Genomic DNA, 23,378 nt, shown 5'->3' with positions numbered 1-23,378 from the left:
TAAAACGAGGTTCCTTGCTTCATTTCCAGCTCACATCTATCTCCGGTGGCATCTCCGAATACCAATCCGTTGGATTATTGTGTCCGGAGTACTTTGAAAATCAAGGTTGCCACTAAAAAATAGCAAAGTGTCGATCACCTCAAGCAAGCGCTTCGCTAGGAATGGGTCAAAATACCGTTGTCTATTTGAAGGCCATAATTCATGCCAAAGGTGACCAACTTATACAAATCTAAACTTATTCTAAAATTTGATGCTATTTCCGACATTTTTTGCTTTAACCCAATAAAATTTAAAAAAAAAAAAATATGGTTTTTGACTTTGTTGCAGTTTATTTATCTCACCCGTGTGCGTGTAGGGTTTCCGTACCATAAAAGCGAAAATGTAACTTCTTACACAACCATATTCGTTTAGCGGATTTATAAATTTAATCTATCAAATCAAACTGCAGCTAATTGATATCATTGAAGAAATAAGCACTAGTTGAATATAAACTTTAAACGGCGGACACTTTACTATCACATACTTTTTATTTAAACTTTTGGTCTTTACTGGAAAGATACAGGAAGAATGAGCCAGGTATTGCCCATTTTTGCAACTGATTATAGAATGTTGTAAATATTGCGATATTGCTAATAATTGTTAATTTGAAAATCTCAATATATTGTATTATGATTGTGCTTCTCTAAAAAACCACCTCACAAAATTTCATTTTTTGAAATAATTTGAAACAATTCATTTCTAGACGTCATTGTGGCATTTGAAGTATTAAAATATTATCTTATGAAAAATGTATTTTTTTTTTCAAATCCCTTCATTAGTATAGCCAAAATTGGTCACATTTATTTATTATTTTTTTCAGCAAAATTTCGTCTCACTTAGCGCCGTATTTTAATGAATATTGATTTTGTTTCCCATCTGTTTGTTGTTCGACTTAACACCAACAACAACAGCTATGTGGAAAAAAGTGAAAACAAGTAATGCAAACCCATATTCAATGGGCTTTTGTTTTGCCGATTTTGCTGATGCTAGGTAAATATGCTGATAACATTGGCCTTGAAATTCAGCAGAGAATTTTAGATTTTTATCAAATGTGAACCGAACGAGTGTGTATGTGTGTGTGTTGTGCTATTATTTTCTATTATTTGTTGTTTTGCTTTTCGGTATGTTTTCCGTTCATTTATTTAAGCGTTTCGACGACGTGCCCTTCGATATACGAGTATTGAAAGTAATGAAAATGTATTTAATAAATACTGAAATATGTTTTATATTTAATATTTATGAACACTTTTAGTTGGAATTTTTTTGGTTAATGTAACAAGTTGAACATATGGTGCTGTCAAAAGTGACAGGTCGTGGAAGACTGGCAGTTGTTAGTTACACTATTTGGGGGAGGTGGGGTAACTCCAAGTCAAGTATATAAAATATTTATTTGTTTTCGACCACTTTGTTTTGACAAAATATAGGACTTTGTCTCAATACAGATTTATCACAAACTTTGGAAATTTATTAATTTTATGCCCTACACCGCATAGTGGTAAGGGTATTATTTCTTTGTGCATTTTGTTTGTAATATGGAGAAGTAAGCGAGATAGGCCTATAGTTACTCTTGAGAATCTTCATGGAATCAATTTCTGAGTCGATTTATGCTTGTCAGTACGTCTGTCCATCCGTCTGTCCATGTATTTTTGTGAACAAAATGGAGTTTGCATTGGTCCGATTGAGATGAAATTTTGCAAACAATATTTGTTTGGCCCAAGAACGAATCCCACTCAAATTGATGATAATCGGATCATATTTAGATATAGCTCCCATATATAGCTTCAATTGACTTCGACCAATATCACTTAATGGCAAATATCAGTCCAAATTACCTGCATTTTGGCACATCCGACCGAATTTAGTCTAGAAGCAAGTACATCAATTTTGGAGAAAATCGGTTAAAATATATATATATATATATATATATATATATATATATTTCGGCGATTTCGATGGCTCTTTGGGCCCATTCCAATCGACGGGGCTTGTCCGCAGGGGACAAATGCAAATCAATGCGAATAATCCGTTGTAAAGTGGACCGAGCCACGCCCAACTGCTGAGAACGGCGTTTTTGGGATGTTCTTGGGGACCTCTCAACACTGGCTCGTACGGCAGCGATATTCTCGGCCGATCGCCTTGGTCGATTTTTATATGGCCTCTTCGGATTAGAAAGAGCCTTACCAGTCGAAAATTTTTCGTATAAACGCTTAATGGTGTTCTTAGAAGGCGCTCTTCTCACATTTTTTAATGTTTTAAAAGCACGTTGAGTTTTCAACTATTTCAGAGCGCTCGTGTGGCGTGTATTGGTTCATGGTAAAAATCTGCTTGGTCTGACGCTTCAAACGCGGTATGTCATTAAGCGATGTGACATCTCTGTCAAAAGTTATAGCCTTGCCAGATGGGTCCGTCGAATATGGGCAACCCTGTATATCTTTCATCCGATTTGGGATTTTAATTCCCTCACATGCGTATATGCCCTCCACAAGAATGATATTTTGTACCCGGCATCATGTACTGCTCCAAAATACGTATGCCAAATTTTATCGAGATCGGTAGAGATTAGGATATAGCTCCCATGTATATCTTTATCAGATATCAGGTTTATTGTGCACCAAATGACTAATATCAGCAATTCATCCTAGCAACTAGTACTTTAAATTTTGGTGAAAATCGGTTCGGATATAGCTATAGCTCCCAGATATATGTTTTATCCGATTTGGTGTTAAAGTCCCTCACAGGGGTAATATGCACACCACAACAATTATCTTTAGTACCAGATATCACATATAGCTCTGAAATAAGTGTTTAAAATTTTGTCGAGATCAATTCAGATTTAGATATAGCTCCCATACATATATTTATCCGATTTCAGGTTTTTCTGCACCAAATGGATTGATGTCATGAATATCAGCCCAAATGGACTGAATTTTGGCACTTCCAATGGAATGCAGCCTAAAAGCAAGTGCTTCAGATTTTGGCGAAAAGCGATTCAAATATATGTTTCATCCGATTTGGTGTTTAAGTCTCTCACATCGTAATATACACTCCTCAATAATGATATTTGATACCGGGCTTCAGACACTGCTCGAAAAAACCTCTGTTAAATTTTATCGAGAATTCAGATTTTTATACAGCTTTGACATTCATCTTCATCCGATTTTAAGGTTACTGCTCACCATATGGTTGCTCAGGGTTGGAAAGTAAGTTTGTGTACTAAGCGTGCGAATTGTACTAAATGGTACTTAATTTTGAACAGTTTGGTTAAGGGTGAACAAATCAAACTAAAATTTTGAAATTTTCTCTTGGGTCCCTGTTGGTTATATATTTGTGATAAAGAGTCGGTTTTGGAAATGGTGCAATTCGGTATTGGGTGAACAGATATTGCTTGAAATTTGAAAGTTTATATTGGGTTGCTGTTTATGTGTAGCCAGGACATATAGAGGTGGTTTCGGAGTCGTGTACTATAATTGTACGAAAAGTACTGAATGGTACTATATTTGGTATTGTGTGAAGGGATATGGCTGGAATCCTCATATTAGATATTGAGGTCTCTCTTGGTATTTAGAATTGAAATATTGATATGACATCACTGTTGGTGTCTATGGTTATGATAAGGAAATGGTTTTGGCAAAGCGTACTATAATTGTACTAAATGAGACTCAATTTGGTAATGGGGAAATTACAGGCTGAAATCCTAAAATTTGATATTAAGGTCGCTGTTGGCAACTGAAGTTAAGATATGATATTGTTTTGAAAATGCAGGAAAGTTTTTGATTTAGAAATTTTGTCCAGTAAATAATGAACAAATGGTGCATTTGGGTACTAAAATTATGGGGGGAACGGATTTAAAATTTCAAGGTGAACACTGATGAAAAAGCGGGCACTTGCTACCATTAATGTTAACGTAATACTGGTAGGGTAGCCCGACGTCAAGAAAATGAACGGAAGAAAACAGCAACATCAGCAGAAATGGTTCGAAAAGTAAAGAAGCGAATTGATCGAAAACCCCGTCGCAGTGGCCGAAAAAAAAAATCGCAATATTCCATTTCGCAAATATTGAAAAATGAGCTCGGGGTAAAGCCATTGAGATTCCAAAAAGTGCAAGAACTTACACTGCTTCGCTTGGCCGATAGTTGTGAATTGTCAAATTTGGTTTTCTCCGATGAGAAAAATTCGTTGTCCACCAGTTTGTAAGCAAACTGAATGATCGTGTTTACTTGCCAAAGAGGTCAGCTGAAAATGTGTACCTTCGGTTGGCCACCAGAACTCAAGCGCGGGCCATGGTGGTGGTGTATGCCTCCATAACAGCCGATGGTCGCTCTCCGCTCGTATTATTCGACCGTGGCATCAGAATAAAGGCCGAATATTATCGCGAAATTATTCTGGAGGGTATATTAAAGCCTTGGGGACGCAAAAATTTAGGCCGCAGACCTTGGATATTCTAACAGGACTCAACACCATCGCACTCAGCACGTGCCACCCAAGAATAGTTACAAAATGGGGTTCCTCGCTTAATTTCCAGCAGACGATGGCCATCAAAATCTCCGGATATCAACTCCGTTGGACTATTGTGTCTGGAGTATGGCACTAAACAATACCAAAGTGTTGATCACTTCAAGCGAGCGCTTCGCCGGGAATGGACCAAAATACCACAGAGCAACATTCGGGTAGCGTGTGACGATTTTATTGACCGTTTGAAGGTCGTAATTCTAGCCGAAGGTGACCAATTCGAACAAATCTGAATTTATTCTATTTCCGATATTTTTTGCTTTCATTCAATAAAATTGGAAAAAAATTAAAAATTATGGTGTTTGACTTTGCTTCATTTTTTTATCTCTCTCGGTACAGGTCAGAAATAAATGTTTAAAATTTTGTTGAGATCGGTTCAGATTTGGATATAACTCCCATGCATATGTGTATACGATTTCAGGTTGTTTGTGCAGAAAATGGCTAATATCAGCCCAAATGGACTGAATTTTGGCACTTCCGACGAAATATAGCCTAAAAGCAAGCGCTTCGCTTCGCTATAGCTCCCATATATGTTTCATCGAATTTGGTGTTAAAATCCCTCACATGCGTAATATGCACTCCTCAATAATGATATTTGATACCGGCATCAGATACAGCTCAAAATATCCCAGCCAAGTTGAATCAGTTGGCGTATTCTAGGACCTATAGTAGAATTTCGTGACAAATAATTCTGTAGAATATTTTTCTTGTTACTGTCCTCTTTAAAGGGGATTTTTAACCATATTTTGAAAAAGAACCAAAAAGACCTCTTCATAGACTCGCTTTCAGGTTAAATATTTAACACAAAAAATTCCTCGTATGGGTTTCAGCAACTCTGCTATGCGGTTTTCAAAAAATGAAAATTTTCCTCTAAGGAAAAAGATGGTACAAATTTGCAACCATAATCTTAGTATATATTAATATAATTGTGTTATTAATACGCTGCTCCAACATTTACTCTATTTAACAATATGCAAATGTTCATGAATAAAATATATTAAAACTATGCTAAGCACCTCTAAATCCATCCATGCAATAATAAACATAGATTCCATTGTCGAAGAATGGTAATGCGGCCGTAATTATTACCAAATCTCTAATAATCCGCTGTGGATTGTTGGCAATCTAAATTTCTTTTGGACCTACCCCCCGCCTCCCCCCAAGCACATACACATTCGCCCGAGAGAGTAGAACCATAAGCACTTAATGCTCTAAGTACATCGTCATAAAATATTCCAGTGCACATTTGTGGATTGTGTTTACTTTGTTTTCATTTTAATAATATTTTTGCAAGCGAAAAAAAAAACGAAAAAAGAAACGACAAAACAAAATAATAATGAAAATCCAATCTAAACAAAGCTATCAAACGCACAGACACCCATCCCCCACCCATATTAGAGAGTTCTACGAAAACCCCAACATGCTGGCAAATGTTTTCGTATCGCCTTTTCTCTGCGGTGTTTATCCATTTGTTAGAGTTGTGTTTTCTTTTCATCAATAGATGCAAGCATGGCTGGTTGGATGCTTGGCTTGCTCTACTCCACAACCAGGCACCGAGACCCATTACCCGAAGGAAGGAAATAGGATCCGTTCAAGTGAAACATAAATATCAGACAATATCCTCCCGTGTGTATGCAGACATAGCCACCCGAGAGAGAGGCGTTTGGTATTATGCAAGGCATTCATTATTGCAAATTTCTAGAACAAAACAAAACAAAAAAAAATATGGAAAATAGAAAAACACCTTTGTCATTAAGTCGAATAATGATCGATGATGAAATGCTTGAGTGGCACAGATGATTTGGGCCGTCAAGCGGAAAAGAGGAACATGATTTATTTATGGATGTGTAATGTTATACCTGTAAATTTAGTAGACATTTCTTATTAAAGTGATAAAATTAAATGGCAGACGTGGCTTTAAGAATTCATGAGCAGACACATTTATTGCAATTGGGGGGTTGGGGGGGAACGAAAGGGAGCAGACACAATGGGGAGAACGACATGAAATGTTATAATCCTTTGTAAACTAATTTGTTTTGAGCTTACGGATGGATTAAGCCCAATTGGCGTTAATACACCAAAAAAAACTTTATTAAATCAAATATTACAATAACGTTTGCTTTGGGGTGGCCAGAAATTGCCACTGCTTATTTAAGGGATTTGTTAGGTTATAAAACTTCTAAATTGGGAGTGTACAGGGTTGCCCATATTCGACGGACCAATCTGGCAACGCCATAACTTTTGACAGAGATGCCACATCGATTAATGACATACCGCGTTTGAAGCGTCAGTCCAAGCAGATTTTTACCATGAACCAATACACGCCACGCGAGCGCTCTGATTTTAATTTACAAGAAATCAATTGTGAAAACTAAGAATCAATTAGAAACTAAGCGTTTATATGAAAAATTTTCGAATGGTAAGGCTCTTTCAAATCCGAAGAGGCCATATAAAAGTCGACAAAGGCGATCGGCCGAGAATATCGCTTCCGTACGAGCCAGTGTTGAGAGGTCCCCAAGAACATCCCAAAAACGCCGTTCTCAGCAGTTGGGTATGGCTCGGTCCACTTTACAACGGATTATTCGCATTGATTTGCATTTGTTCCCGTACAAAATTCAATTGACGCAAAGAATGTTGCCTGCGGACAAGCCTCGTCGATTGGAATGGGCCCAAAGGTCCGTCGAATATGGGCAACCCTATACTACCTTTTTTGGTTCTGAAAAAAGGAATTAAAGATTTTTCATCCGATTTCAGGATTATTTTTCATAAAATATGGCTAATATCACTCCAAATGGACTGGCAATTCAGACTAAACTCATCGAAGAAAAGAGTACTTCAAATTTGGTGAGAATCGTTCCATATATACATATAGCTCCCATATATATCTTCGACGGATTTAAATTTTATTGTGCGCCATATGTGTAATATTTGCACAAATATGACGTATTTTGGCACAAGTACTCGGTGAAATTTGGTGCAGATATATCTATAGCTCCCACATATGTGTCAACCGATTTGGTGTTTAATTCCCCACATTCGAAATATCACTCCACAAAAGTGATATTTGGTACCAGATGTCAGATACGAGCCAGAAATATTTCTTTTAAATTTTATCAAAGTCGCTTCAGATTTAAATTTAGCTCCCATGTGTATACCCTGCACCTTGGAAAGAAGGGTATGTTATTTGTCATTCCGATTGTAACATCCCTAAATATTCGTCGTAGACCTGATAAAGTACAGGGTGAGATGCAAAAAAACTGCAACCAATTTCAGACTGCTGTAATTTCAAAGCCACTCGTCCGACAGCTGTTAAAATTATTCCAGTGACAGCTCATTATATTGTTTACAAGCGTACAAAAGAATTTTGGTGAGAATTTTCCAAAAAAAGAGTTATCCGTGATGGAATTCAAGCGTGATAGTGTGATTTCTTTATATTCGGCTGGAAAACCACAAGTGGCTATCGTTAGAGCACTCCAGCATTTAAATGTGAACAAATCTTTTGTGTCTCGTACCATCGCTCGTTACCGTGATACTGGTCGCGTAGCCCGACGTCAAAGAAGTGGACGGAAAAAAACAGCAACATCAGCAGAAATGGTTCGATAAGTAAAGAAGCGACTTGATCGAAACCTGGGTCGCAGTGTCTGAAAAATGGCTAGTGAGCTGAATATATCGCAATATTCCATTCGGCAAATATTGAAAAATGAGCTCGGGGTAAAGCCATTGAAATTCCAAGAAGTGCAAGAACTTACAACGCAACAGAAAGAAAATTGACTCAAAAGAGCTAAAGAGTTGATTCGCTTGGCCGAAAGTGGTGAACTGCCGAATTTGGTTTTCACCGACGAGAAAACATTCGTTGTCCAGCAGTTTGTAAGCAAACAAAATGATCGTGTTTACTTGCCAACGAGGTCAGCTAAAAAAGGAACACCTTCGGTTGGCCACCAGAACACAAGCGCTGGCCATGGTGATGGTGTGGGTCGCCATAACAGCCGATGGTCGCTTGCTTGAGGTGATCGACATTTTGGTATTTTTTAGTGGCAACCTTGCTTTCCAAAACACTCCAGACACAATAGTCCAACGGATTGGTATCCGGAGATTTTGGTGGCCATTGTGCGCTGGAAATGAAGCGAGGAGCCTCATTTTGTAACCATTCTTGGGTGGCGCGTGCTGAGTGCGATTGTGCTGAGTCCTGTTGGAATGTCCAAGGTCTGCGGCCAAAATGTTTGCGTGCCCAAAGCTTTAATACACCATTCAGAATATTTTCGCGATAATATTCGACATTTATTCTGATGCCACGGTCGATTAATACAAGCGGGTGCGACCATCGGCTGTTATGGCGGCCCACACCATCACCATGGCCAGAGCTTGGGTTCTGGTGGCCAACCGAAGATGCAGATTCTCAACTGACTTCTTTGGCAACTAAACACAATCATTTTGTTTGTTGGACAGCGAATGTTTTCTCATCGGAGAAAACCAAATTCAACAGTTCACCACTTTCGGCCAAGCGAAGCAACTCTTTAGCTCTTTTGAGTCTATTTTCTTTCTGTTGCTGTGTAAGTTCTAGCACTTTTTGGAATTTCAATGGCTTTATCCCGAGCTCATTTTTCAATATTTGCCGAATGGAATATTGCGATATGTTCAGCTCACGAGCCATTTTTCGGCCACTGCGACGTGGGTTTCGATCAAGTCGCTTCTTTTCTTTTCGAACCATTTCTGCAGATGTTGTTGTTTTCTTTCTTCCACTTCCTTGACGTCGGGCTACACTACCAGTATCACGATAATGAGCGATGGTACGAGACACAAAAGATTTATTCACATTTAAATGCTGGCGTGCTCTAACGATAGCCACTTGGGGTTTTCCAGAAATCACATTATCACGCTTGAATTCTATCACGAATAAATTTTTTTTCGGGAAAATTCTCACCAAAATGCTTTTGTACGCTTGTAAACAATATAATGGGTTGTCACTGGAATAGTTTTAACATCTGTCGAACGAGTGTTTTAGAAATGACAGCAGTCTGAAGTTTGTTGCAGTTTTTTCATCTCACCCTGTAATGGTTTTTTTTACGGGTAGTTTTACTAAATATGCATTGTGGTGTAGGGTATCATATATTAGGTCCCGCCCAACTTTCGACCTATCCTGTAATAATTGTAAACTGTAATAATTAATTAAAAGATACTTGAATGTTGATTTCTTGATGTTTTCTGATAACAATAAGAAATTGGCATTGCCTTTGAAGTTCGTGAATGCTTCTTTGCCAAGCAACTCTTTATATATTCATATGTTTCATTAAACAACATTTACAAAATCAAATTTTATGAGCCCCCATTTATCATGAGTATGTATTTACCTCAAGGCTTAATATTGCATTAAAATCAAAACACATACAGACGTGTGTATTTACATATTCAATTGTACATGGCTTTAATTTCCAGGAAAATGCATTGGTTTAGCTTTTATTTCCAGGAAAATCCAATTCATATGAGCATTATTAAAATGTTTCATTTGCCAAAAAATTAAATAAATGAAGATTCTCCGAATTAACAGAAACATCTCTGTTAAAGAGAATAACAAAATGCGTGCTTTTTAATTTCTCCCATTTTAAATTTTCATGAAAACGAAAGTGACATCGATCCAAATTGACATTTTAAAATCTTTAAATTAAATGGTAATTTTTCGTATGCTTTAAAATAATGTGATTATCCACAGCAACGCATTAAGCTGTAAAAGTGTTGTTAATAGAATAAAAATTCAATATTATTTTAGCCAAGTTAAAAGCATTCTCATACCATTTAATTCTTTGAAATATCATCTCGCAAAAAAGCCCTTAAGTGTCTTTACAACTTATTCACTTCACTAATTTCGTTATTATCCTGGGAATTACAAGAGACTAAAACAAAAGCAAAAAATAAAATCCAACAAAAGCTCCAATAATAAAATGTGGTGAACTGAAATAAGTTTGAAAACTTGTAAATTTTATGCAGATTTCAAATTGAATTAAAAATTTGAATAGATTTTGGTATACTTTGGTTTGCTTAGCTTATTTTTCCATGCAACACAATTTAGGTATTTCGTTTAAAAATGTTATTGATGAATTCATATTCGAATGCAGACAGGGAGATATATGAGAGTTTTGCAAGAAATTGAAGTATTATTTTACTAAGACATTGAAAAAACTCGTGTTTTTTTAAAAATGCCATCGTAGTCATGAGTAAAACAACACTAAACCACCTGTCAATAGCTCGAATTATTAAAAGAACATATTATATTGTACATTGAAAAAATAATAGGGTATTCCTTAACATTTTAACATTGGAACCTAACATGATTGTATGTTTTCCTAAAAAAGACTTAATATCCCCAACACAAGATAAACAAGCAAAAAAGCAGTTAAGTTCGACCGGCCCGAACTTTTTATAACCTACATTTGGAAGAAACTTAATTTCAAGAAAAATTCCGTCGAAAAATACTGGGGACTATACGAAGACGTGGTCTTGCATCAGTAATTTGTGTCATAAGCTTTAGTAACTGTTCCTAACTTTATATGTGAAATTTGAATAATGTCGCAAAAATCATGAAAATACCGAATATTTGGGCCACCGTTATGTAGGCTCTATACTAAAACGTGGACCTATATAGACATTTCTCTTCTAGAGCATAAAGTACTCCGAGGGAACCCCTTGCGATTGCTTTTAAGACAATTCCATTAAAAATTTCGCTAAAATCATCAAAATACCGCATACCGGGAGGTGCCGTTATATGGGGGTATATACGATATCGTGGACCTATATAGACAATTCTCTTTCAGAGGGTAAAGCACTCATAAATAACTCCTTGTGTAGAATTTCAGACAATTCCATTAAAAAATTTGGCTGAAATCATCAAAATACCGAATACCGGGGAGTACGGTTATATGGGAGCTATACGATATCGTGGACCGATATAGCCCATATTCGAACTTGACCTGCCTGCAGACAAAATACAGATATTTTCAAAATTTTAGCTTCCAATCATAATTCGTTTTGATTGTAGTGTGATATCAACAGACGGTTTGACGGACCAACGGACAGGGCTAAACTTTAAATACCAGTAATGCCGTTTGGATAATGCTGTTAAAATTTTCAAAAAACCATTAAGTGGTTGAGGCCGTTGTATGGGGGCCATACAAAAGCGGGAACCCCCATAGACAATTTTATACTTCAGGGATTGTCATGTAACCAATCCTCTTAAATACCAAATTTGCAACAATTTTGGCAAAAATCATCAAAATACTGAAATCCGGGGGTACTATTATGTAGGGGCTATTCGAAAACGTGGACCTATACACACTATGTTCCGCCACAGGAGCTAGAACCCATTATGACCAACATATACCAATTTTTAGAAAAAACCGTGGAAATATAAATTCAATGTTTCGCCAGCGTAGCCAGAATCCATTATTAACTACAAATACCAATTTTTTTTTGGGGCCTACCCTCCACCTTTTCAAGTTGGCCTTTTGAGGAAGGTACCAGAAAGAATGAACCGACATATTCCATCTTTACACCAAATCTTGTGTTAAAAAAATAGATGTGTGAAATTAAAAGACAATGTGGCTCTCATTGCACATTTTTGAAGAGTTACAATTATTACAAATATTTGCCCTTTGTAAGAGAGGTGCCAGAAGGATTGGCTTATTGTATTTCATATGTGATCGTTTTGGTTATTTAAAATATTAACCCTTAGTGGGGGAGTACCGGAAGAAGTAGGTCGAAAGCGAAAGCACATTTCATGTTTTACGAGCTTCATGGATATACCTCCCCGTTTTGTGGGATGTACCAGAAGTAGTGGACCAATATATATCATATTCGTACCAGATATTGTGTTGTTTTGGTAGAAATATTGGGAGTATGAAAGTTTATGACAATCGGATGCTTATTTCACATTTTATAAGAGTTATAATTATTCAAAATTGTAGCCCTTTGTGGGGAAGGTACTTGAAGGAGTGTTCCGATATTGTCCATTTTCTTATCTTACCTAGCACAGACAAAAATATGGTGACATGTAAAGTTTACACAAAATCGAATAATTCTCTCTCTCTCTCCCTCTGAGGTAAATTATTTCCTATGAAAATTTTGACTTTTTGTGGAGGAGGTACAAGAAGTATGGGACCGATGTTGCCCATCTCCGAACTCGATCCATGTTTGACAATAATATTACGATATACTAAGTTTGGATAAACCGTGACAATTAGCTTTTTTCAATGTAAGAGACATTAATAAGACTTCCTGATACGATAAATATAAGGCGAACTTGTGCTGTCATATGAATTTACGATTTGGTATAATGGAAATTTCCATCAATACGTAAACAAGGATTATGGAATAAGCCATTATTCTCCACCTACTGGTACTGCAGAGTTTTCCGGCCAATATAGTTCCCAAGATTTTGCTGGGGATTGTCATATCAACTACATCAACAACTCTGCTTGATATTGAACTCACCACCATTTGTTTTGTAATAAACTCTGTTCGACAATTACAAAAACACAGGGTGAGATAAAAAAAACTGCAACAAAGTCAAAAGCCATAACTTTTAATTTTTTTTTAAATTTTATTGAATGACAGAAAAGATGTAGAAAATAGCATCAAATTTTAGAATAAGTTTCGAATTGGTCACCTTTGGCACGAATTATGGCCCGAATGTTGCTCTGTGTTGCTCGCCATTCCCGGCGAAGCGCTTGGTTGAGGTTATCGACACTTTGGTATTTTTTAGTGCCAACCTTGCTTTCCAGACATAATAGTCCAACGGATTAGTATCCGGAGATTTTGGTGGGAATGAAGCGAGGAACCTCTTTTTGTAACCATTCTTGGGTGGCGCGTGCTGAGTACGATGGTGCTGAGTCCTGTTGGAATGTCCAAGGTCTGCGGCCAAAATGTTTGCGTGCCCAAGGCTTTAATACACGGTCCAGAATATTCTCACGATAATATTCGGCATTTCGGCTGTTATGGCGGCCCACACCATCACCATGCCCGGCGCTTGACTTCTGGTGGCCAACCGAATGTGCACATTTTCAGCTGACCTCTTTGGCGAGTAAAAACAAAGAATGTTTTCTCATCGGAGAAAACCAAATTCGGCAGTTCACCACTTTCAGCGAAGCGAAGCAACTCTTTAGCTCTTTTGAGTATTTTCTTTCTGTTGCTGTGTAAGTTCTTGCACTTTTTGGAATTTCAATGGCTTTGCCCCGAGCTCATTTCTCAATATTTGCCGATATGTTCAACTCACGAGCCATTTTTCGGCCTTTGCAACGCGGTTTTCGCTCAAGTCGCTTCTTTACTTTTCGAACCATTTCTGATGATGTTGCAGTTTTTTTCCGTCCATTTCCTTGACGTAGGGCTACGCTACCAGTATCACTGTAACGAGCGATGGTATGAGACACAATAGATTTACTTGTGGTTTTCCAGCCAAATATAAAGAAATCACACTATCACGCATGAATTCCATCACGAATAGCTTTTTTCTGGAAAATTCTCACCAAATTCTTTTGTAAACAATATATCGAGCTGGCACTGGAATAATTTTAACAATATTGAAAAACATTTACAACAGCTGTGACCAAACCCACACCAATAAATTTTAGGTACAAAATTTAAAATTCTATTGTTTCACGCCTTTTGTCTGAATTGCCAAGGAATACATTTCCAACCGTACGTAAGTACGTACATATATTTGTGTATGTATTGTATACACCATAAAAACTTTATTTAGGTCATGCTAAGGAACAATTACTTATATATTAGGCCGTGCCTTCACATTATATATAAATATCGCTACAGCATTTGGCCTTTATATTGAAACTTTATCTATTACCAATAATTACAATTCAAAATAATTACTTACCGTTGAATTTTCATCACAATTCAACATGCCATAGAAATCCTCGCTGGCATCACGTTTAAAATTCAAAATCGAATCAACGGCACTCATTTTGCTGCAGTAATTTTTCTCCTTCTTGTCGTTTCAAAGGATTTTTTTCCTCTCAATTATTTATTCCGTATTATTTTGTTATGATTTATACCAGATGTTTTTGTTTGTATTTTTTTCCACTTTTTTCCGGGCTTTTATCACTGTGATCAATCACTGTAATAATGAAATTGATTTGTGTATTTTGTAAAGAGGCACCACAAAGAAAAGTATTTAAAAAAAAAAATGAAACGAAGTGATTAGAATATCTAAGTAAATGGCTGGGAAAAAGTCTGTTCAATAACCGTTGGATTATGAAGTTGGTAAAAAAAAAAACTAAAATTTTATTTGGCTCTGTAATTTGTTAGTCTAATAAAATAGTACATCCTGTGTATGTGCCCGTGTTGTTGTTGTGTGTGTGTGTGCGTTTGAAAGTGTTTATTTGTCTATGAACGATAAAAATAGTAGCTAAAACCTAAAAACAAATTGACTCCATCAACACTTCCCGTATCAATCAATTTACGTTATATTGTGATATGTGTGTAGCTACGATGCCGATGATGAGGTTTGCACTGGAGGTGCTCATGTGATGGGTAATAAATTAAGTAAATAGCCGACATATCATCAGCAGGTTTAAGCTGCACCCCCACATAGCTACTCGTCACAATAGTGGTTGTGCTAATTTTATCACCATATCTATAATAACTTTAAATAATCATTTAATTCCTCTTAAAATAGATTTAGTATGCCATGGAATAGTTTAAAAGTTAACTTAATAAATCGTGTGATTTGAGGATGTTAATTAAATCAGATCAGCCTTACCACACGTGATGACTTTCTATGCCTTCCGCCATAGGATGGAGGTTATATTCCATTCTAAGCCAATTTAAAGATTTCTGTGCGTCTGTCAAAATCAGTTTGACACAAAAAGGTTTGTATTGTACTCCTAAGATGTTTGGTATTGAAAGAAAGAAATGTTCACTGTAGCCTAAATTTGGTACCTCCAACTTTTATGTATATTTAAGGTTTCAGTGGTTGATTTAAATCAAGTAGTGGACGCCATATCCTCAGCCATATGGCTAGAGAGGGTATATATTATTTTATGCGATCAAAACGTACCTAGTTGAAATAGCGATTTTCGACCCTAGGCTTCTTAGGACCAAATCCCTTTCAGTACATTTGGAGTCGATCTATCAATGTCCGTCCGTCTCTCTGGCTGGGGCGCACGATAACTCTCAAAAGGGAGTATCCGATTTGGTCCTAAATTGGTACATCGTAATATTTTTGTCAAACTTACATCGAGTTCGGAGATGGGCTATATCGGTCCACTTCTTCTGGTACCTCCCCCACAAAAGGTCGACATTTTCAAAAAATATATTTTCTGCACAGAAAGAGAAACGATAATCCGATTTTGCTCCAACTTTGCATATTCTAATATTTACGGCAGTGCTAGGTCAGGTGAGAAAATGGAAAATATCGGTCCACTTCATCAAGTACCAGCGCCACAAAGGGTCAAAATTTTGAAAAACTACAACTCTTATAAAATGTGATTTACACCCCCCTAAAAAGGTCGTAATTTTCAAAAATATATATTTTCTGCACAAAAAGAGAAATTATAATCCGATTTTTATCCAACTTTGCAAATCGTAATAGTTGCGTCAGTGCTAGTTTACGTGCGAAAATGGACAACATCGGCCCACTCCTTCTGGTACCTCCCCCACAGAGGGTCAACATTTTGAATAATTACAACTCTTATGTGATTATTATTATTATTATTATTATTATTATTATTATTATTATTATTATTATTATTATTATTATTATTATTATTATTATTATTATTATTATTATTATTATTATTATTATTATTATTATTATTATTATTATTATTATTATTATTATTATTATTATTATTATTATTATTATTATTATTATTATTATTATTATTATTATTATTATTATTATATTATTATTATTATATTATTATTATTGTTATTATTATTATTATTATTATTATTATTATTATTATTATTATTATTATTATTATTATTATTATTATTATTATTATTATTATTATTATTATTATTATTATTATTATTATTATTATTATTATTATTATTATTATTATTATTATTATTATTATTATTATTATTATTATTATTATTATTATTATTATTATTATTATTATTATTATTATTATTATTATTATTATTATTATTATTATTATTATTATTATTATTATTATTATTATTATTATTATTAGTATTATTATTATTATTATTATTATTATTATTATTATTATTATTATTATTATTATTATTATTATTATTATTATTATTATTATTATTATTATTATTATTATTATTATTATTATTATTATTATTATTATTATTATTATTATTATTAATGTTATTATTATTATTATTATTATTATTATTATTATTATTATTATTATTATTATTATTATTATTATTATTATTATTATTATTATTATTATTATTATTATTATTATTATTATTATTATTATTATTATTATTATTATTATTATTATTATTATTATTATTATTATTATTATTATTATTATTATTATTATTATTATTATGTGATTTAAAAGACCGATTGTCTTAAAATTTCACACATCCTAATAATTTTATTAACCCAAGGTATGGTGTAAAGCTGGAATACATCGGTCCACTCCTTCTGGTATATCTCCCAGAAAAGGTCGAAATTTTGAATATACATTAAGCTCATAAAACGCGAAATTAACATCCGATTCCATTTAGACTTGGCGCACCTGAATATTTCTATCAAAGCAGGATCTGTTATAAAAACGGTAGAGATTGAACTATTCCTTTTTGTACCTCCCCAATAACCAAAACGTTTATAAAATCCGAAATAAGCATCAGGTTCTCTTTATATTTCACACATCCCATTACTTCTACAAACACAAACTCTGTTGTGAAGATGGGATATATCGGTCTACTCCTTCTGGTATCTTAATTACAAAGACTAAAAATGTTGAATGTCCATGAAGCTCATGAAATACGAAATAATCATCCGATTCCATTCCACTCTAAGTACATTTCTAAGTAATATTTCCATCAACACAAAATATGTTGTGAACATGGTAGAGATCGGGTTCAAGACGCTCAAACGCTCAAAGAAACGAAATAAGCATCCAACTCACATACAAACGTTTTTACTAATGCAAGATCTGTTGTGAAGATTATATATATCTGCCAACCCCTTCTGGTACATCACCCACAAAGGATAGCAATTTCCAATATTTATATCTGTCATAACTTGCGAAAGAAGTAGGCGATTTTTTACAACATGTTATATGTAAATTTTTCTTTCAAACAGAAGCCTTTTTAACTGCTTCATGCCGAAGATTTTTTTTTTTTTTGAGTAACGAACTTATATCTTTGGACCTACTTTTCAATTTCGATGCACGACGATAATTTTTTATCTATGAGACAAATCCTTGACCTGGGTCTTTGAGACCACAAATTTCGATTTTGATAAACAAATATCACCAATATGACTAAATAAAGACAGATGTAAAAATTAGAAAACCCCTTATCTAGCGGCTAGAAGATCTGAGGTAGCAGATATTTATACCCTACACCACATAAGTGTACTATGCTTTTGTGCATTTGTTTGTAATATGGAGAAGGAAGCGAGATAGACCCATAATTAATTTTGAGGGTCTTTATACATGGCGATCTTTTGGAGGCGATTTATACATATCAGTCCGTCCGTCTATCCATGTATTTTTGTATGCATTTGCAACAAAATACAAATACATACATTGGTGAGAATTGAATATTGAAATTGGTGAGAATTGGTTCAAATTTAGATATAGCTCCCATATATATTTTCAACCGATTTCGGGCTAATTGTGCACCAAATCGCCAATATCAATCCAAATAACCTGACTTTTACACATCAGCCCAAATGGACTGAATTTTGGCACTTCCGACAGAATTCAGGCCAGAAACAAATACTTCTAAGTTGGAGATAATCGGTGCAGATATAACTCTAATATATGCAGGGTGAGATGAAAAAACTGCAACCAATTTCAGACTGCCGTCATTTCTAGGCCACTAGCCCGACAGCTGTTAAAATTATTCCAGTGACAGCTCATTATATTGTTTAGAAGCGTACAAAAGCATTCTGGTGAAAATTTTCCAGAAAAAAGTTATTCGTGATGGAATTCAAGCGTGATAGTGTGATTTTTTTATATTTGACTGGAAAAACACAAGTGGCTATCGTTAGAGTACTCCAGAATTTAAATGTGAATAAATCTTTTGTGTCGTTACCGTGATACTGGTAGCGTAGCCCGACGTCAAGGAAGTGGACCCGAACATATCGCAATATTCAATTCAGCAAATATTGAAAAATGAGCTCGAGGTAAAGCCTCTGAAATTCCAAAAAGTGGAAAAAGCTTACACAGCAACTTACGCAAAAGAAGTCAGCTGAAAATGTGCACCTTCGGTTGGCCACCAGAACACAAGCGCCGGCCATGGTGATGGTGTGGGCCGCCATAACATCCTATGGTCGCTCTCCGCTCGTATTAATCGACCGTGGCATCAGAATAAATGCCGAATATTATCGCGAAAATATTCTGGAGGGCGTATTAAAGCCTTAGGCACGCAAACATTTTCGCCGTAGATCTTGGTCATTCCATCGCACTCAGCACGCGCCACCCATGAATGGTTACAAAATGAGGTTCCTCATTTCATTTCCAGTGCACAATAGCCACCCAAATCTCCGGATACCAATCCGTTGGACTATTGTGTCTGGAGTATTTTGAAAAGAAAGGTTGGCTCTAAAAAATACTTAAGTGCCGATTACTTCAAGCAAGCGCTTCGCCGGGAATGGGCCAAAACACCGCAGAGCAACATCCGGGCAGAGTGTGACGGTTTCATTGGCCGTTTGAAGGCTATCAATCGTGCCAAAGGATACCAATTCGAACAAATCTAAACTTATTCTAAAATTTGATGTTATTTCCGACATTTGTCGCTTTCATTCAATAAAATTTAAAAAATTATGGCGTTTGACTTTGTTGCAGTTTTTTATCTCACCCTGTAGTTATATGTTTTACTATATCCATTATTTTCTCGATAGTCTGGAATTTCCAACTAAATTCTAGGACAAATCTATATCCATGTTTTGTGGTGGAATTAACGTTTTGAGGCGAAAGCTGAGTATTTGGCTTCCGCAAGGTATTTGAGGTCAAATATCAAAAATTTGTATTAACTGATAAAAAATACTCCTTTAGTTTTTCTCTCCCACTCAGGGCTGGGCCTGAACATGAGGCCCAATTATTCCTATTTATTCATATATAAATCATTTATCCTATCACTCTCTAACTTTTACAATCTGAATTTTTGAGCTTTTGTCATTCACCTAAGCTAATTTAAAAAAAAAAATGTAAAATTATTTGGTTTCTTTGAAAGAAAACTTTAAGTCAATTAATATTACTCCTCGCATAAAATCCTTAGTAGTTTTCGATAACATACATTTTTGGAGTTAGGGCAATTATTTCAAAATTGCTTGTTTACATATTAAATCGACCGCAAAAGAATGTCGATAAATAGTCAAAACAATCACTTCCAAATAAAATTCATAAACAAAATTGTTTTCAAAAAATATTGCAATTGTTTTTTTTTTTATTCAATGACTCAATACAGAGTTGACCTTCGTTAATTGAAGCGTAGATTAAATATAAACTTCCAAACCACAACAACAACAGCGGCACACACAGAAAATAGACAAACAAGAAAAAAAATGATTTTAAAACGTAATCTCAAAACTTTCACTTTAGGTTCTTAAATTGCAAAGCAAAACAAAACAATTTGAAGAAAATTCCGAATTCGTCGTAGATCACTTGATTTGATAATCACTGAGTTTCGGTACAATTTTAGTTCGTATGTTATTTCAAACTTGCTAATTTCTTCTATAAATTTATTAAATAAACACCATTTGGATCTGTTGTTATTATTGTTATTAGTTATTAGATTTTGTTGTTTGTTTATTGAAATCCATTAAATTCGATTCTTGTTTAATTTTCATTTAAAATTCAAATTAGAGTGAGAAGAGCCCAGCCAAGTAAGTTCACAATTTCAAGAAAAATAGATAATAAAAAAAAAGATTCATGCCAACCGTGTGTTTTTTAGTTTTTATTTCTTTTTTTTTTTTCAACGATTTAAACCGCTCTTAATTTGGGCCGCGTTGTTGCTGGCAATAAGTCAAAACTGTTACTGCCACCAACACTTGTTTGTTCGGTCTGATTTGTTACTACTATTCGGAGCGAGCGGTTCGACAACTACGTCTGTTCAATGTTTGCGTCTCTTGTAATGCCACACGCGCCACTCAACTGCAGAGTTGTCCAGTAAACTGTGAAACTGTGGTGTGTCTCTGAAACTCTTCTCATGAATGAATGAAACTGGTTCACAAGGGCAATGGCAACAACAACGACAACAACAGTCCCACCAACAATGATAATCCGAATGCTGATGATGACGATGAGCGAACGGAACGAAATGGTAATGGGAACGGTACACATATAAATATTTAATTTTACTGGATTACCCCATCTCATAGGAGCGAGCGAACCCACAATCACCACATTTACCTACAGCATCAAATACCGCGCAATACAAGCCCCCCAATGCCTGGACTGGCAAAACAACAAATGAGAATAAAAACAAAAATTCCAATTTATTTCTGGTTCTCTCAAGAGAGAGGAAATGAGAGAGAAACTAAGCTGCACTTGATTGAATTTTCGAGGGGTTGTCTGTAAAGTTTAGGAAATAAGTTTAAAAATAAACAAATTGTAGCGGAAAAGAATTGCTTATAAATAGAACGAATAATGAAAAAGTAAAATAGCTGAAGGTTCGGCCAGGCCGAACCTTGAATACCCTCCACCATTTGGAACAATTTGGCAATTTTAAAAAAATAAAAACCGTTAAAAATACGACGACGTGGACCTACATAGGCAACTTTAATGATAATATTCAAATGCGAAACTTGAACAAAAAAAATCGGTGAATAATGTAGCTAAAATCATTAAAATACCTGATAAAGGGAGGTACCATTATATGGGGGCTATACGAAGACGTAGACCTGCACAAAAAATTTTCTGTCATAGACTGTAGTATTCATTATGAACTCCAAATTCCAAATTTTAAATGATCAAAATACCGAATATCGGGAGATACCGTTACATAGGGTCTATACGGAGACATGACCTGCACAGACAATTTTCTGTCATAGACTGTAGTATTCATTATGAACTTCAAATACCAAATTTGAAACAATTCCGGTGAATGATGTCCCTAAAATCATCAAAGTACCGAATATCGGGAGGTACCGTTATATGGGGGCTATACAGATATGTGGACCTGCACAGACAATTTTCTGTCACAGGCTGTAGTATCCGTTACGAACTTCAAATACCAAAATCGAAACAATTCCGGTGAATAACGTTGCTAAAACCATCAAAAAACCGTATATGGGGGGGGGGGTGTACCTTTGTATAAGGGCTATACGACGACGAATATCTGGAGGTTCCATCATATGGTGGCTATACCAAAACGTGGACCAATATATCTCATTTTCAATACCAACCATCCTAGACATAATAATAATGTGGGCTCTATCGGGATTTCAACAGACAGACGGACATCGTTAACTCGCCAAGTATATATATTTTCTTGATCAGTATAAAATTATATGTTGATTTAGCGATGTCCATCCGTCTGTGGAAATGACCCTTCCTGTTGAAAATGGGCCATGTAGGTCCACGTTTTGCCATTGCCCCCATATAACGGCACCTCTCTATTTTCGGTATTTTGTTGATTTTAGCGACATTATTCACCGGAATTGCTTTAAATTTTGGTATTTGAAGTTGGTAATGCATACTACAGCCTATGATAGAAAATTGTCTGTGCAGGTCTACGTTTTGGTATAGCCCCATATAATAGTACCTCCCTATATTCGGTATTTTGATCATCTTTTATGCTGCAGGTCCACGTTGTAGTATAGACCCTTATATACCGGCAACATTCGGGATTTTTAAGATTTTAACAGAACTTTTAACGGATTTTATTTATTTTTTTTTTTGAAAATTACCAAATTCGTTCCAAGTGGTGGAGGGTATTCAAAGTTCGGCCCGACCGTACTTATAGTTTTTTAATTGTTTTAAATAAAATCTATTTGAAAAATATCTATTAATTGTTTAAAGCAAATCGATGTTCAATCTACGTCATATCTCAGTGTAATCACATCATCACCGAGTTGGAAATTGAAGGATAGTTTTAGAGAAATATTTGTAAAACGTCTAGAAGTGGGTGGCGCCCAATACAAAGCCTGAGTACACCAATATTGTCCGATTTCCCACCTGACCTAAGTTTCTTCTAAATATTAGGTTATGCCAAGTTCAATATATGATTTCGATATTTTCACTGCAAAATTGTTGAAGTTTTGTGGGAAAGGCAACAGAAAGATTGTCACGCGCTAAAATAGTTCTAAATACTGGGAAGCAGCGTACGAAAATAAACTATATCAAGCGTTGTCAATCGTTTTGTTCTGTATTTTCTCGAAGTACGAAACGTTACAAAACCGATATTAAGATAACAGGACTTGTTTGTTATTTTGTACTGTTTGTGTAGAGGAGTGGAAACAAAAACAATACTGAAATGTACTCTGCTGGATGACGCAACATTGGAAACGAAACAGTACAAAACTCATCGCAAACGTTTGCAAACGTTTCCCTGCATATTACCTCATTACAAATAATGTACAAAATAATATTAAGATAAAATAATTCATTTATATCATTTATTTCACCATCATAAAATGTAAAAAAGCACAAAAAACAATA

At 35.2% G+C, this 23,378-nt stretch overlaps 1 protein-coding gene across 2 annotated transcripts in view; it reads right to left on the bottom strand.

Annotated features, from left to right (window-relative positions):
- The window catches only part of LOC101895255 (J domain-containing protein), a 113,150-nt gene extending 92,242 nt beyond the window's left edge, over positions 1-20,908 (bottom strand). The window contains exons 1-2 of one of the 2 annotated variants that reach the window (XM_005183758.4): positions 20,657-20,908; positions 14,426-14,665 (exon numbers count right to left, since the gene is read on the bottom strand). In XM_005183758.4, the coding sequence (XP_005183815.1) occupies positions 14,426-14,512 (87 nt within the window). In that variant the 5' untranslated portion in view covers positions 14,513-14,665; positions 20,657-20,908. The remainder of the gene's footprint in view (positions 1-14,425; positions 14,666-20,656) is intronic. The other variant, XM_005183759.4, reaches the window with a different exon arrangement.
- Between the last annotated feature and the right edge of the window lie 2,470 nt (positions 20,909-23,378).

Source organism: Musca domestica, unplaced genomic scaffold (genome assembly GCF_030504385.1).
Source record: "Musca domestica strain aabys unplaced genomic scaffold, Musca_domestica.polishedcontigs.V.1.1 1, whole genome shotgun sequence".
NCBI lineage: Eukaryota > Metazoa > Arthropoda > Insecta > Diptera > Muscidae > Musca > Musca domestica.
The sequence above is the reverse complement of the archived record's forward strand: the minus strand, read 5'-3'. Positions and strand labels throughout refer to the sequence as shown.